The sequence below is a fragment of the Aythya fuligula genome, chromosome 2 (assembly GCF_009819795.1).
Source record: "Aythya fuligula isolate bAytFul2 chromosome 2, bAytFul2.pri, whole genome shotgun sequence".
Taxonomy (NCBI): domain Eukaryota; kingdom Metazoa; phylum Chordata; class Aves; order Anseriformes; family Anatidae; genus Aythya; species Aythya fuligula.
In genome coordinates, this window is record NC_045560.1 from 111,274,667 (window position 1) to 111,288,442 (window position 13,776).

At 34.7% G+C, this 13,776-nt stretch overlaps 1 protein-coding gene across 4 annotated transcripts in view; it reads left to right on the top strand.

Annotated features, from left to right (window-relative positions):
- RB1CC1 (RB1 inducible coiled-coil 1) overlaps window positions 1-13,776 on the top strand; it is a 117,266-nt gene that overhangs the window by 59,618 nt on the left and 43,872 nt on the right. For all 4 annotated transcript variants that reach the window (XM_032180790.1, XM_032180793.1, XM_032180791.1 and 1 more), the window contains exons 4-7: window positions 429-555; window positions 812-982; window positions 11,351-11,553; window positions 12,638-13,073. In XM_032180790.1, the coding sequence (XP_032036681.1) occupies window positions 429-555; window positions 812-982; window positions 11,351-11,553; window positions 12,638-13,073 (937 nt within the window). The remainder of the gene's footprint in view (window positions 1-428; window positions 556-811; window positions 983-11,350; window positions 11,554-12,637; window positions 13,074-13,776) is intronic.

The window sequence follows — 13,776 nt, forward strand, 5'->3', positions numbered from 1 at the left end:
AGTTGATTAAGTGGAAATGTGTTTAAATTAGGCTTAATGAAGTGTTGAGTATTCTTGTTATATTATAGAATTTCATAAAGTCATTTGTATGATCATAACGTAAACATTCAAAGAACATAATATGACTTTTACAGGTATCCTAAGTGCTTGATTTGATCTAGTATTTCAGCACATTATCAGATCTTATTGGAAGAAGATTACTGATTATGTATCAGTATTCTACAGGCTCTACTCCGTTAGCTGATAGCTTGTTAGGTGAATATCCAGAACACAACATGTTGCAGCCTTTACAGACTTAAATATTTCATTGTGCAGAATGCAAGTGTGACAAGTGCTGCCTTGAAACAGACAAGTTGCCTGTCTATATTATAGGAATGTGTGAAATTAGCTACACATGTTATTGTCATCTTCTCCCCCATTTTTTTCAGCGTGGCTGATCTGAAACATGCAATACAAACCAAGTACAAGATTGCCATTCAGCACCAGGTACTGGTCGTCAATGGAGGAGAGTGTATGGCACCAGACAGACGAGTGTGTAGTTACAGTGCTGGAACAGTAAGTCCATACTGCATTTGTCATCTGAGCTGTGATAGGGGAAGAAAAAACTATTTTAGTAAAGGATTTTTAAGTATTTTTCTGTAGTATACCTTGTTTGCTGATTTTTTTTTTCATTTGAGATTTTTCTTATCTACTTGGTTTATACATGTGGATTTTGACATGGTCTTAAGACATATTACCCATATGATGGAATAATTGGTGATTGAATGGTACCTTTACTAAACGTGTGATTTCACTTTCTTCTTGAGTGTAGGACACCAACCCAATTTTCCTATTCAACAAAGAAATGATCTTGTGTGAGCGTCCCCCAGCTATCCCCAAAACTACATTTTCAGCGGAGAATGAGATGGAATTGAAAGTAGAAGAATCTCTAATGATGCCTGCAGTTTTTCATACGGTAGCATCGCGGACACAACTTGCTGTGGTAAGTAAATTTGTGGTGTACTTGCGCACAAAAGGACAATAACCTTTTTATGTCAGAGAGGTAACTTGATGTAAATTTTGAAGTGGTTTTGTCAGAAGACAGTGAAAATGGTATACTATTAATGATCTATTCCTTGAAGCCTTTGTCCCTAATTTTCAAGGTAGGTACTAAAATGTGCTTCTGTAGCATTTTCAAAGCTTCTTTCAAAAACAAAATGCAATATGGCTTTATGGATGCATATGTTTATAACATTGACAAAATGAAAGCAATTTGGTTTCTTTGGACTCGCGCCTCAATTCCCTGCCTTATTTTTAGTGACTTCAGTCTATTCCAACCAGAAGACAGAAAAGTTTGTTAGTTCAGAAACAGTGTTAACCCAGATTGAAACGAATTACATTGCAAATTTTCTAAGTACCTTTCTAATCTCTTGCTTCCTCTTATAAATTTCTCACCAGTTGTTTAGACGTGTAAAACTAAGCTTCATTTTCCCAAAATTTCTTTCAGGTCTTTTCTTATTGTGTACTTATTGAGTGTTGGCTTCTACTTGCCTGAAAAGCAAACATGATCTAATCCTATTTGATTATTTCATATTGCTTTGAGGAGGGGGCTACCCTGCAACAAGGGTGGTAGAATATCAAGTGTGCATGTGGTATGAATGGTGGCCGCGTGCTCTATAATGTAACACAACGTGCGCAGTAGCTGAACTGACTGCGTTTCGTGTTACAAAATGCTGTCCTCAGTCTCCTTTTCAAATTTTACGTTCTAAATGCATTAAATGTTTTTGCTGTCTCTAATAATTAAATTTCCTTCTCTAATTATTTAAATTTCCAAGAGTTAGGAGTGGGTTAATGGTTGTGTAGCACTTAGCACAGACTGAACAGTAATTCATGATTTTAGCATGTTGTCTTGGTAATTGTTTCCAAGTTCCAGTAACAACGTTAAGGCAGTCTCAAAGAACACTTAGTGTTTTAAGTGACGTACTTCTTAAATACTGTACAGCAGAATTGGGAGAAAAGTGCTAAGTCATGCATATAGCACAGACTTTTGTTTTGCTTTTTTTCTTCCTTGGGCCTATCAGGAGTGAGGTTAGCTTGAATAATCTAACATTGACATACTGTCTAATTTAAGGCAAGGATCAAGTCCAATAAACACTCTTCTTCCCTCTACCACCTGTTGACAGTTATTGCTGACTTAGTAAATAAGACCTTGAGTAATTAGGGATCTGTGAATCATATGACTGTCAGACTGAAAAGAGTAGATGTAGATGTGAATTCATCTAGGAGTAGGAGGTTTTCATTTGTGCTCCGTACTTGAAGAGTGTGAAGATTGTTTTTTCAGCAGCTGAGACTGAAATACTGATTTTTATGAGGTGTTAAAAGGATTTTATAGAAGTCAGTAAGACTAGTATCTGTTAAATGCTTAATATGTTAATTGATTTAACATGAATGGGGGTTCTGGTATTCATGTTTGAACTTCACTTGAGAAGGTGGTGTTAATAAGTGTCTTGTTTCTAATTGTTGATATTCTCTCTTTGCTTTCCCCATCTCTGAAGGGGAAAAATTAACACAGCAGGTATTCCCAACTTTTGTTTTGACCCAGTGAAGTTACTATAAATTGATAGATAAACAGATTTAATTCCTGTGGAGTAAGTTTTTGTATTCTAGGAGTGTTTTTTAATGTATATTTGTACTTGAGAAGGATTGTTAGTGCTACCTTCTCTTCCCCCTCAATTCTGAAGGCTGTATTATTACACAGAGCAAGTAAGTTTTTTCAAGTGTTTCTGCTTGTAAATTATTTATATTTAAATGACTTGTTCTGGTGACAAGTCTTCTGTCAGGGAAATCCATATTTCAGAAATACTCTCAAAGTCCGTGTGAAGTACAGCATTTAGTGGACAACTGGAGCAATAACATTTAGCGTAAGACTGTGAAGTTTACATAGAGATTGATCCTGAACTGATTCCCAAGTAAAGAAATCTTTCCATACTTGATGGAATCTATTATTATTGTTGAAGGAGGGCGGATTTAGAATGTTAAAGGTGTTTAAACATCTATTTAAGTGGAATGGAGTTGTTGTTTTAGCCTGCACGTTGATCTTGTAAAAGATTGTCCTATGTGCTACACTTCTTCCAGCTCTTCCCTGCTGGGTAACAATGGTAGTAAGTTTTTTTCCTGGAAAAAAAAAAAAGACTGAATAGCTAGTTATGTTCTTAAATCTGATGTGCCTTTATATCATCAGTTAGCTTTGCCCAGTATTTTAAGTATTTCAAAATCATGGGCTCTATATTTGGCTGTGAAAATGCTTTGGGTGCTTTTCTGAGAGTTGAGAGTTGAATGCTAAGAAAACAGCTCTGTATCATAGAAGATGAGTAAATAGTCTAACCTGACTTGAGATGTGCCAGGGTGTGAAGACTTTATAAAGGACTATTGCAGTGTTTCTACAGCCTTTCATGATGCCTATTTGAAGCACATTGAGCAGTAATTCAGAATAAACTAGAGAGGCTAGAAATGTGGTTAAAACGTTAATCTTCTTCAAGGTTCATTGTAAGCCTCTGGTCTGGGAGAAAGATGGAACATGGGAGCATTAGTCCTCAAAATTAAGATCTGGGGAGAGGAAGTGAGGCTCTGAACCTCTATAGTTGTGAGAATGATGCATCCAAAGCCACACTGACGATACTGTATGCTAGACTTCATGCAAAATGGTCATGAAAAATCTGCAGTATAAAGATCAAAGGTTTATCTTTTAATTAATTTTAGAGAGGCAGTAATTTGTATTACTAGAAAAACAGTTACAGTACTTGATAGTGGGATAGTGGTTTTGCCTGTTGTAATTATTTAGGGAGCTTAAATAATTATCATGTATTAATTACATTTAAAGATGTTTTGTATTAGGAGAATAGAAGTCTCAGTCTAAGTTGTTGCTTATGATTACAAAATGTTACTGTCAGGAATAAAAAACAGTGATGTGCAACTACTTAAAAGTAGAGGAGAATGTCTGATAGCTGCCAGTTTATATTTAATTTGCTATCTCTTCTGCCCAGAAGATATGCAGTACAATTTTAAAATCAGATTTTATAAGACATAGTAACACAGTATATTAAATAGTAAGCACTGCTTAGAAGATAACTTTGAATTTACTGTGCAGGAGTACAATTAGTATTCTTGGTCGTCTCTTGTAGCTTGTGGCCTGCTTCTAATTTGGTAATAGGTAAATGTCTTTTCTTGTATGGAGTGTTATATATGCTTCAGGGCGTAATGGCTTTTGTTGTCATCTTAGTTTTCCCTTATTTTAAGTCTTCCTGAAAACCTTTGAATTTGATCAGTTTTTCCATGGGTTGTATTATGCTGTAGAACAGTGTGAAAGGGTATTTTTATCTTACCTTATTTTGAAGTTTATTTGTGCTGTAGAGGAAGCTGACAGATGCTCACTTTCTGATACGGTCTTTTACAAACTACTTTTCAATAGCAAGTAGTTCTATGTTTTCCTTTAACAAGGATTTCTCTTAGTCTGTGTATATATATTCTTCCCCAAATTCTTGTTTTGTATCTTCCCTTTGTTAGATGAGCAGCTATAGCTGAAAATACAAAATTTTTTTTTGTAAAAACAAAAGTTATCTTTTAGTTCACAGCGGAGGCCATTTTTTTCCTGCGTTGTAGGTAGCTTAAATCTTCTGAGTTGGGTAAATAGTTGTATTCTGTGCATTACTTCAGGAACATAGTTATAGCAAGATAATTATAGTTGGAATTATTGTTAAAGAAAGACTCTTAAGAAACCTGTGTAAGCTTTGCTACTTCATGGCTCTCTTTTTTTTTTTTTTTTTTTCTTCCAGGTCAGTAATTTAGAATCATGGGGAGGGAAAAATATGCAGAACTGTAACATTTTTCAGGAAGACTGTTTGTCATGGCTTGCATTTTTTCCCTTTCAGATGTTGCTCTCACCTACATTACTGAGCCATTGTCACATGAAGAGCTGAACTGCTTTTGAGACTTGAATGAGTCAAGTTAATTCACTTACAAATATTTTTTTTTTATTGAACAGGGACCTTTAAAAGCCCTATGGGGATGTTTGCATTCTTGTAACTTTTTATCCACATGGTATAGAGATGTGTAAAAGCAGCAGATATTGATTTTCTTATTTACTGATTGGAGCTAACTTCATAAATTTACATTTAGTCTTTAGGTTTTAATACCTCCTAACGAAAAGTCATTCCTATGTCAAGTTTATTACCACCTGTTTGGTTTTCTGCTGTAGTATAACTCATATTCAATTCATATCAAGATAAATTCTTTTTGATTTCCTGAATTTAACACTTAAACAGATTTCTCTAAGGTGTGTGGTTTTTTTAAACTGGAGATCTCATTACATAAAATTCACAGTATAAAGACTTTGTAGCTTTAGAGAAGCTATATCTGTTACCACAACTTGCTCTTTCACTGACTAAACTGAAATTCTTTCCATAGCTTTTTGTCAAATGTGTTGATGTCTTAGTGTTTTGAACTTTTTTTTTAATCATCTCTTCCTTGTTCAGTGTTTGTTTCATCTACTGTCTGGCTTTTAAATAGCAGTTAAAGCAACTTTCTAAGCCTATTTTCATTTTATGATGTCCAAGTATCCTGGTTTTCCTCTGGCTAAAAATCTGCTGTTGAGATGTAAGTGCCTGAAGTGTTACAGCATGCTTTTCTACAGCTACCCTACTTTCTTACTTCTCTTCCAGTTCAGCAGTTCTGGCCTTGAGCTGCAGAATGTGGACAATGAGGTGCACAGTGTGTTTGCAAAAAGTTGCATACACATCAGCTTAGGAGAAAACAAGCTGTTCTCTACACAATGCATTGCGCAATAAACTCTGTTCTATGAATCTTGTCTAATCTTTTGGTCTTTTAATGCTACTGCTAAAAAAAAAGAAAAGCATAACTGATAGTTTATCTTTTAGAACAGGATTTATTTAGTTACTTTTAAGCAATTTAAATGAAATTTCCTTATTTTAACTGAAGTCCCAGAAAAGGTTATTAGAGGCTTGGACTTTTGGTTAGTGGATACATTTCACATCTCAAGTGATACTGTTGCTGACATCATCAAACTGTCGATTCCAGTCATTTTTTCTTTTAGAGATAGGGAAGACAATGAGAAATTGTGTGGTTGTTCCATATGGCTAGATAAAACTAACTGTAGTCATAGTACCAACATCATTCTTGGTTCAGTTCCAAATGCTTTCAACTCTAGTGAAGATGTATAATCATGCTTCCTGAAAGCTAAGTAACTACTATTTAAATACGTATGCTTTCACTTTGGCTAGAAAGCTGCTTTGAGACCCAGTGGAAAACAATTATTTAAAAATGTTGTGTTCTGAAAGCATTTATAACGATTGTAGCAATTGTGTGATTACATTGCTATTACTAGTTCATTTTTACTAAATCTTCTAATAGCAAGAAACACTTCTAGCTCTTCCACAGAAGTCCAGACTTCTTTAACTTGCATTAATGATGAATCTCATCATCTTTGAATGTCTTTGAGCTGTGAAAGGTTAAAATAGAAAAGCTCTTATGATTAGATGGTTTTTGGTTGGCTTTTGTGACCAAAATCGTTAGATTAAGGTTTTGGAAAATTCACCGGGAGTGTTTTTTTTTGGATGGCTTGGAATCAAGCTAGTGAAAATTATCACTTACCTCATACCCTGCTTTGATTCATTGGCTGGTTGTTTTATATCAGCTTCTCAGTGTCCTTTTTGGTGGTAAATTCTGTCACTTGACTTCTCTCAGCTTGCTTTTAGGATCTCAGCCAAGAGCTAGTGAAAACAGGACTGAAGAAAAAGTCACTAAGCTATGAATAGCGTGGTTCTGTATCACACTGATGAAATAAATACTTAATGAATATGTAATAAGTCATGAACTGTGTGGACAAATGTCCAAACGACAGTCACCAAAATTGATCAATGTTAAATGAGAGTGGAATAATATTCTGTCTAATGAAAGAAGAGAAGTTATAATGAAATCTCAAGTCTCCCTCCCAGTGAAATTAACTGTTCAACTTCAGGTTTTAAAAGCTGAAATCTTGAGAAGTGGTTAATATAATAGCATTACTGTTGTTTTCAGTTGAGGTGTATAAAAAGGGATATTGGTCTTAGTTCCTGATACTGGTAACTAAGATATTGGTTACCTTTTGTGGAAGTGGTTATCCTCTAGTGTAGTGTATGGTGTAACTTCACTTTCAGGGATCCTTTTTGGTGGCCTGAGGTTGATTTTTTTGTTGAGGATGACTCAAATCTATAAGGAGTCCTTCTAACAGAATTTCAGACACATGGCAATAGAGGACTTTGATGCCTTGTTTCCTTTTACCACAGGGTTGTAGAGAATGGAAAGAACCCTGCATTTCCTGAAAACTTTTGCTCTTTAGAGGTAAGTCCAAAGAGCACTGAAGACAAATGGATCTTCCCATGATTTTTTTCCCCCGTTCAGATTAGCAAAATTAGGGTGGTAGGATGCAAGGGCAAAGTCTTGAAATGAATGGGAAGCACTTTACCAATTAATTATTGTTTTAGATAAAATGTATTTTGTTGTTTCTACTGATTTTGGGTGCAACTGACTAAAATGAAATAGTTGTAATCAAAAGAATAACCTATGTTTAAGTCATGCTTATGGAATAAAGTAATTCATGTAAATATTCTGTTAACACATCTAGACAGAGATAAAGGAAATCTTTCTGGTGAGCCTGTGGATTTTTAGACAAATTAAAAAGTCAAGATGCCTTTATTTGCTCTTCAACGTAAATGGGAAAACTGAGTTTGTCTAGTCTTGTAGAGGTGCTTTTTGAGGTCTACATTCCAGTGGTATCTTGAAACTCTGTTCTAGTTATATTGATGTATTTGAGTAAAATTAGTGTAGCTGTGCAAGGCATCCAGTTTTTCATTTTTATATTCTGTGAACCATTGGGTGTCTGGAAATTACTCTGAACTGATCTGTGGAAGAATCAATGACAAAAGCATACCTGTTGTTAGGCAGGCTTCATTTTCTGTGCTGGAGCTGGCAACTTTACTGAGAAGTGTTAAAACATATGTTGAACTGCAGGTCTTTATATGCCTACAGTTTTAGATGTTAGTCGTTTGGAAGGGAACTGCTTAATTCTTCATGCAGGCATACTGATCGTGGAAAATAGATTGGTCTTGATCTTCTAAAGTAGCTTGATGCCTCCCCCTTAGTATTGTTTATAGAAAAGGCAGGAAAAACAAGCCCAATCACTTGAAGCTGCATTAAGTAGTGATGGAATTATAAGAAAGATGCACTTGTGCAGATTTTAATTGAACTACTTCTAAACTACATATAAAATATCTTTTTGTTTCAGTATCATATTTATAGTTCATTTCATAAGATTTTCATGAGATTTTTTTGTTTCAATGTTCATGTCTTCTGTGTGTATGTCCACCAAAGAGCTGTAGTACACTTCACACTGAAGATGAAATTGGTTGAACAGTTACATGGTGCTGGGGTGTTTTTATATAGCAGTTTCTTTGGGTCTGCCTCTATTACATGACCGATCTTGACAGTTACTAGAATGCCCTTCTGTTATGTGGTTGCTAAAAAGTAGTAGTTTGCCTCTGTGGGAAATACTGTTCTTTACTCTTTCACTTTTCTAGGACACAAGTTTCTGACTCGGATAAGTTTGGATCATGGCAGGTCAGATAAAAAGTGTCAGTGCTGGTCATCCGTAGTGTAACAAGCAATCTCAGTTGTAATGTTTTTTTTTCCTATTAAAATTTGATAACTTGCAGTTTTTGTTTTTAGCTTGAAAGTGTTGTGACAACCTTGACAGAATTAATGTCTTAAGTTGACAACATTTAAATTCTCCAGGGAGTATCAAAACACAAAACAAAACAAAAAAAGACACACAAAACTTAATAGAACAAAGCTAATTTTGTAGCTTCTGACTCCTATATTGAACGCAGTAAATAGATCTAGTTTAAAAAAAAAAAAAGTGGCCTGAGTTGGGAGTATGTTTCGGGGCAGAGCATCTGGTCTAATCATGCCTAGTGTATGCATCTTGTCATTACACAGTTGATCTGTGCTGCCAAGTCAATTTGTCCAAAGGAAAATAGAACTAACAAAGGCCCCTCTGCCCAAGGCTTTTAAAGAAACATTTTAGTTAGGTGGTGGGATGAATTCAGTCTTTTCCCCAATACACTGTGATGATACTAGCTTGAAGACACTGCTGCATAAAAAGACTTTGAGATCAGTTTAGATTTTGTAGATGGCTTAAATCGTTTTAGTCTTCAGACTAATGTGTGGTTTCCATATTTATAGGGTTCTTGCCAATAGGGTGGGAGCAGGCTGACTTTGGGAAGGGAGTAGTGTTTGTCGGTTGAAAGTAGAATGCTCGCTTACTTTCACAGGGCATACATTAGAACACAACAGAGACATCCAGTTGCCTTTCAGCTTTATATTGTGGATATATCTTCTAGTATACTTTAGGGTAGAAAAGTCTGTTCTGGTTTTCAGTATGATAATTGAGAAAGCAGTAGTTCTTTTTTTTTCAGCTGATACAGAATTTGCTTTAGCAATTTGTATTCAAGAATGAATAATAAAAATTCGTCAAGTTGTCAGTATTGCTTTAGTTTGCAGGTGTATATTTAAATTGTACAGAGAGGGACTGGATCTAGTATTAAGATAATGACTTGAAGATGTCAGCATAACCTGGATGCTGTCTAAATTGTGTTGCTAGTTTTGATTTAGGAAGTGAGAGCTCATACTGCAAATAAAATAACTGTTGTTCTCAAAGTAGAAATTATTGATGTCCTGTGCGCAGAAGGTGAACAAAGTTCATAAAACAAGACAGAGTTGGAAAGACAATACTAAAGACAAACCAGTGTCTGTACTATGAAATGGTAGAAATTTGTAATAGCTTTTGATTTCCTTGGGTTTCATGTGTAAGTAGTTATCAGCATGCAAACAATGGATATATAAGTTAGATAAGTTAGTAATTTGAAGGATGATGGAATTTTGTGATGCTGCTGGAGACTTTTTTGTTTATTTTTAAAGGGGGTTCATAACTTAGGCTTTGCTAAGATTAATTCTGAAATGTTCAGATAAAATGCTCTGCAGTTTTGTGATTTATTTTGAGAATATAAGTGTTACCTTTAGAAAATTTTGGGTTTGAAAATATGTGCTGTTAACCATGTGGTCAGAAGTGAAAGTATTTTATAATATGTTGGGGTTTTAACGCTGCTTTTTCACTGTACTTAAATAATGTAAACTTGTTTCTCCATGTATGCTTTTCCCACATGCACTCTAACAAAGATATGCTTTGTTTAGTTCAACACTATGAAAAACATGCAAAAAGTTGTAGGATTTTCTTCCTTGGTGGATAGGCAGACACTAAAACCAAACATCCAGGTATTCTGAGGAGACTATTTCCAATGTAGTATGTTATAAAGTATTGAGCTGAAGGATTAAGTGTGACTTCTATATTATTGTCTTACTTGGGTGTTTGGGAAGTAAGAACCTTGGGAGTAGTAGGGGGGATGCAGTCTGCTTCCTTAAGTTAGTATACTTTAAATAAATGTTCTACTAATAGTTAAAATTTTGGAATTGAATACAATAAGGCATTGCTATTAGTGCACTTCTAATAGGATACGGTACTTGCCAAATCTAGGTCTCTGTTTTAACTCTACTGAGTTGGGTGGTAATTAAATTCTCACCCTCTTACGGGGGTTAAATGTTTGTTTCATCCAGTTATTTAACAGAAAAGCTGCTGTGTTGGTTTGCGTGCACCAAGTTTCAGGTGTGTTAGAGTTTTGTATGCTCTCTGCACTGCTCCTCTGGTTTATTAATTGCTAGACTTCAGTGAAGTATCTACCTACCATTTACATTATGAATCTCTCCCTGCATCTGAAGTACCTGTGTTTCTATCAATGGATACTACGATTCTTTGTCTTGTTCTGAGTTTCTGCTTGGCTCTTCCTCTTTAATCTACCTTGTTTGCCAGCTCCTTCTGTTAGATTACTACAAGTATTATTATTCACATATGCACTATTTCATTTTAGCAGAATTTAATTCTGAGTTTTTATTTTGATAAAAATAAACTCATAGAAATTAAAACTCATAGAATTAAATTCTGCAACTTTTCATCTGCCTATTTAGAAGAAAAATAACTCAGTAAATATCTCATTTTTTTTCATCCTCTAACTGTTTTTCTTTTAAGAGTAAAGGAAGTTGTTATTTTTGGTTGAAGTTTTAAAAGATGTGCAGCTTTAGCTGTCACAGTTTAACACTTTTTATCTTAATATTTTCCAAGTGTCTCACTTTTCTATGGTAGCTATATAAAACATCACAAGTCTGGCTAAGTGACTTTCATTTTGTTGTTGGATTTTTTTTCTTCCAGGAAATGTATGAAGTTGCCAAGAAGCTTTGCTCGTTCTGTGAAGGTCTTGTACATGATGAACATCTTCAGCATCAAGGCTGGGCTGCCATAATGGCCAACTTGGAAGATTGTACATACTCTTACCAAAAGCTACTTTTCAAGTTTGAAAATGTATATTCAAGCTATTTGCAGTCCATAGATGATATCAAGTTGAAACTCACACAGTAGGTTTGCCATTAAACTTCAGTCTCAATCTCCAGAGCTTATTTATGTTTTTTGTGTTTTAAGTAATCAGGCATGTATTGTTTGATTTTTATGTCACTGAAAACATTATTTCTCTTCTATGCTAGTCTTTTTTTTTTTTTTAATTGACTTTTTTTTTCATTACATTCATCAGCACACAGATACCTGTACTGAATTATCTGGAAAATTATGCTCACTACTGTGAGCTGTTTAAGAGCTGGAGTCCTTCCAAATGTACACTAGAAACATCTAAATAATAAATTTAGTCATTAAATAGTATTTTGAATACATATTTGCACTTCTGAATTAATTACTTCTGAATACACTTATTAAGAATGATGATTTATGTTGCAAAATTGAAGCTACTTATAACACAATCTTGGTGTGTGTAGACATACATCTTTGGGTGTACGTATATAAATGTATACTTAGAGCCTTGCAAACTTTGGATGTTGCTTGAAGGAAAATATTTTTTTGATGTCTTTCTGGAGACGTTATATTATTGTGGTATTTCTGTGACTGATGTGCCTAATAGAATTTCAGGTACTTAGAGAAATCAAGCAGAAATATGGTGTACATTTTTTAATAAAACAAAAAATAAGTTGAATTTCATAGCTTTTACCAAATATGTAGAGAGCATTCAATCTCTGCAAAAGTAGTCAGCCAGAGGGCACTCAGTCTTTGCTAATAAGCATTGATGTGTACCTATGCAGAATGCAAACATGCAAGTCCTAGTTGTGTGTTTAAAATATGGACATGTCTCAGTTTATCAAACTGTTGTCTTTTTTCATGTTTTTGTCATTGCATTATAACTATAAGCTTACCTTGAAGTTTAGAAGAGTTCATATTGAGCAGTGGAAGAGCAAAAATTTCTCTAGCTGTGCTCTCATAATGTTGTTACTGAACACAGTGCTTTGAAAGGGTAATAAGCAAATTCATTTTGAAGTCTGTTTCAGTTTTAAAATATACAAATAGCACTTCAATTATGAGTGGCTTGTGTCAAAGTTGTCATGCAATTGGCTTCTGGATACTGATGGCTTTTTGTTTTCACCCTTTTTAAAAAAGCTTGGGTTCTGCTGTTTCTATCATGGCCAAGATACCACTGCTGGAGTGCCTAACGAGACATAGTTACAGGGAGTGTTTAGGAAGACTGGATTCTTCAGCTGAGCATGGAGGGGCAGAAAGTGAAGAAACTGAGGATGGGAAATCTCCTGAACTGGTGCTTTATTCTGATGTATCTAAAGTGAACAATAAATCAATGTTAGCATCATTTTGCAAGTCAGTTGAACATTCAGCTTTGGAAGGCACAAATCCTGAAAATGTAAAAGATGATAAGGAGTCGGGTCAAAATGCTACTGTCCAGGACAATGAAACATCAGTAGAATTGAAAGATGATGATCAGCCTTCATTCAATGTGTCTTTATTAGACTGGATAAACGTTCAAGATAGACCTAACGATGTTGAATCGCTGGTCAGAAAATGTTTTGATTCTATGAGCAGGGTAAGTTAACTTTTTTTTTCCCTCACTCAAATTATATTGGAAATTTGCTATGGGATGATTCTTTTTTTCCAGATGCCAGTTCTTTTGAAGTGATTCAACTCTATAGCTTGTTGTTTCTCAAATAACTTTCTGAAGGGGAGACCAAAACAGAGTGGGGGCGGGGGAAGTATTTTGTGAATGAGTTTGAGTTTTAAGAATTTGACCTTTGAGAAAATTTATAATGAACGTTTATTGTGAAATATTGTGAAATTGTCTTGGAGGTTTTGTTGTTGTTTTGGGGTTCCCCTGCTTTTTTTCGAAAGTAGCCACTCCTTCTGGAAAAACAGTAGTTCCTTGTATCAAAGCAGCTTCTACTCTTAGTTGATTGTGGATTTGTGCTTATAATGAAACTAAAATTTTCCTGGACCAAACTCACTGTTAGTATGTGTTTTAAAAATACTGACATATTTATTGAAACACAGATCAAATTCATGTGGTTAATCATAATATTTCTTCAGTCTTTATTAACTGGTACATGCTCATGTTCTTTCTGAATCACTGCTTTAACCAATTATAGCATAGTACCCTTCTACACTGAGATTTCCATCTTGCTTCCTTGTACATTTTGCTGTAGCTTATATTTCTTATGTTGTGTAACCTTGTTTGCATATGTATATATGCAAATTATATGTAATATAATTCAATGTACCTAGAACAAAGAAAA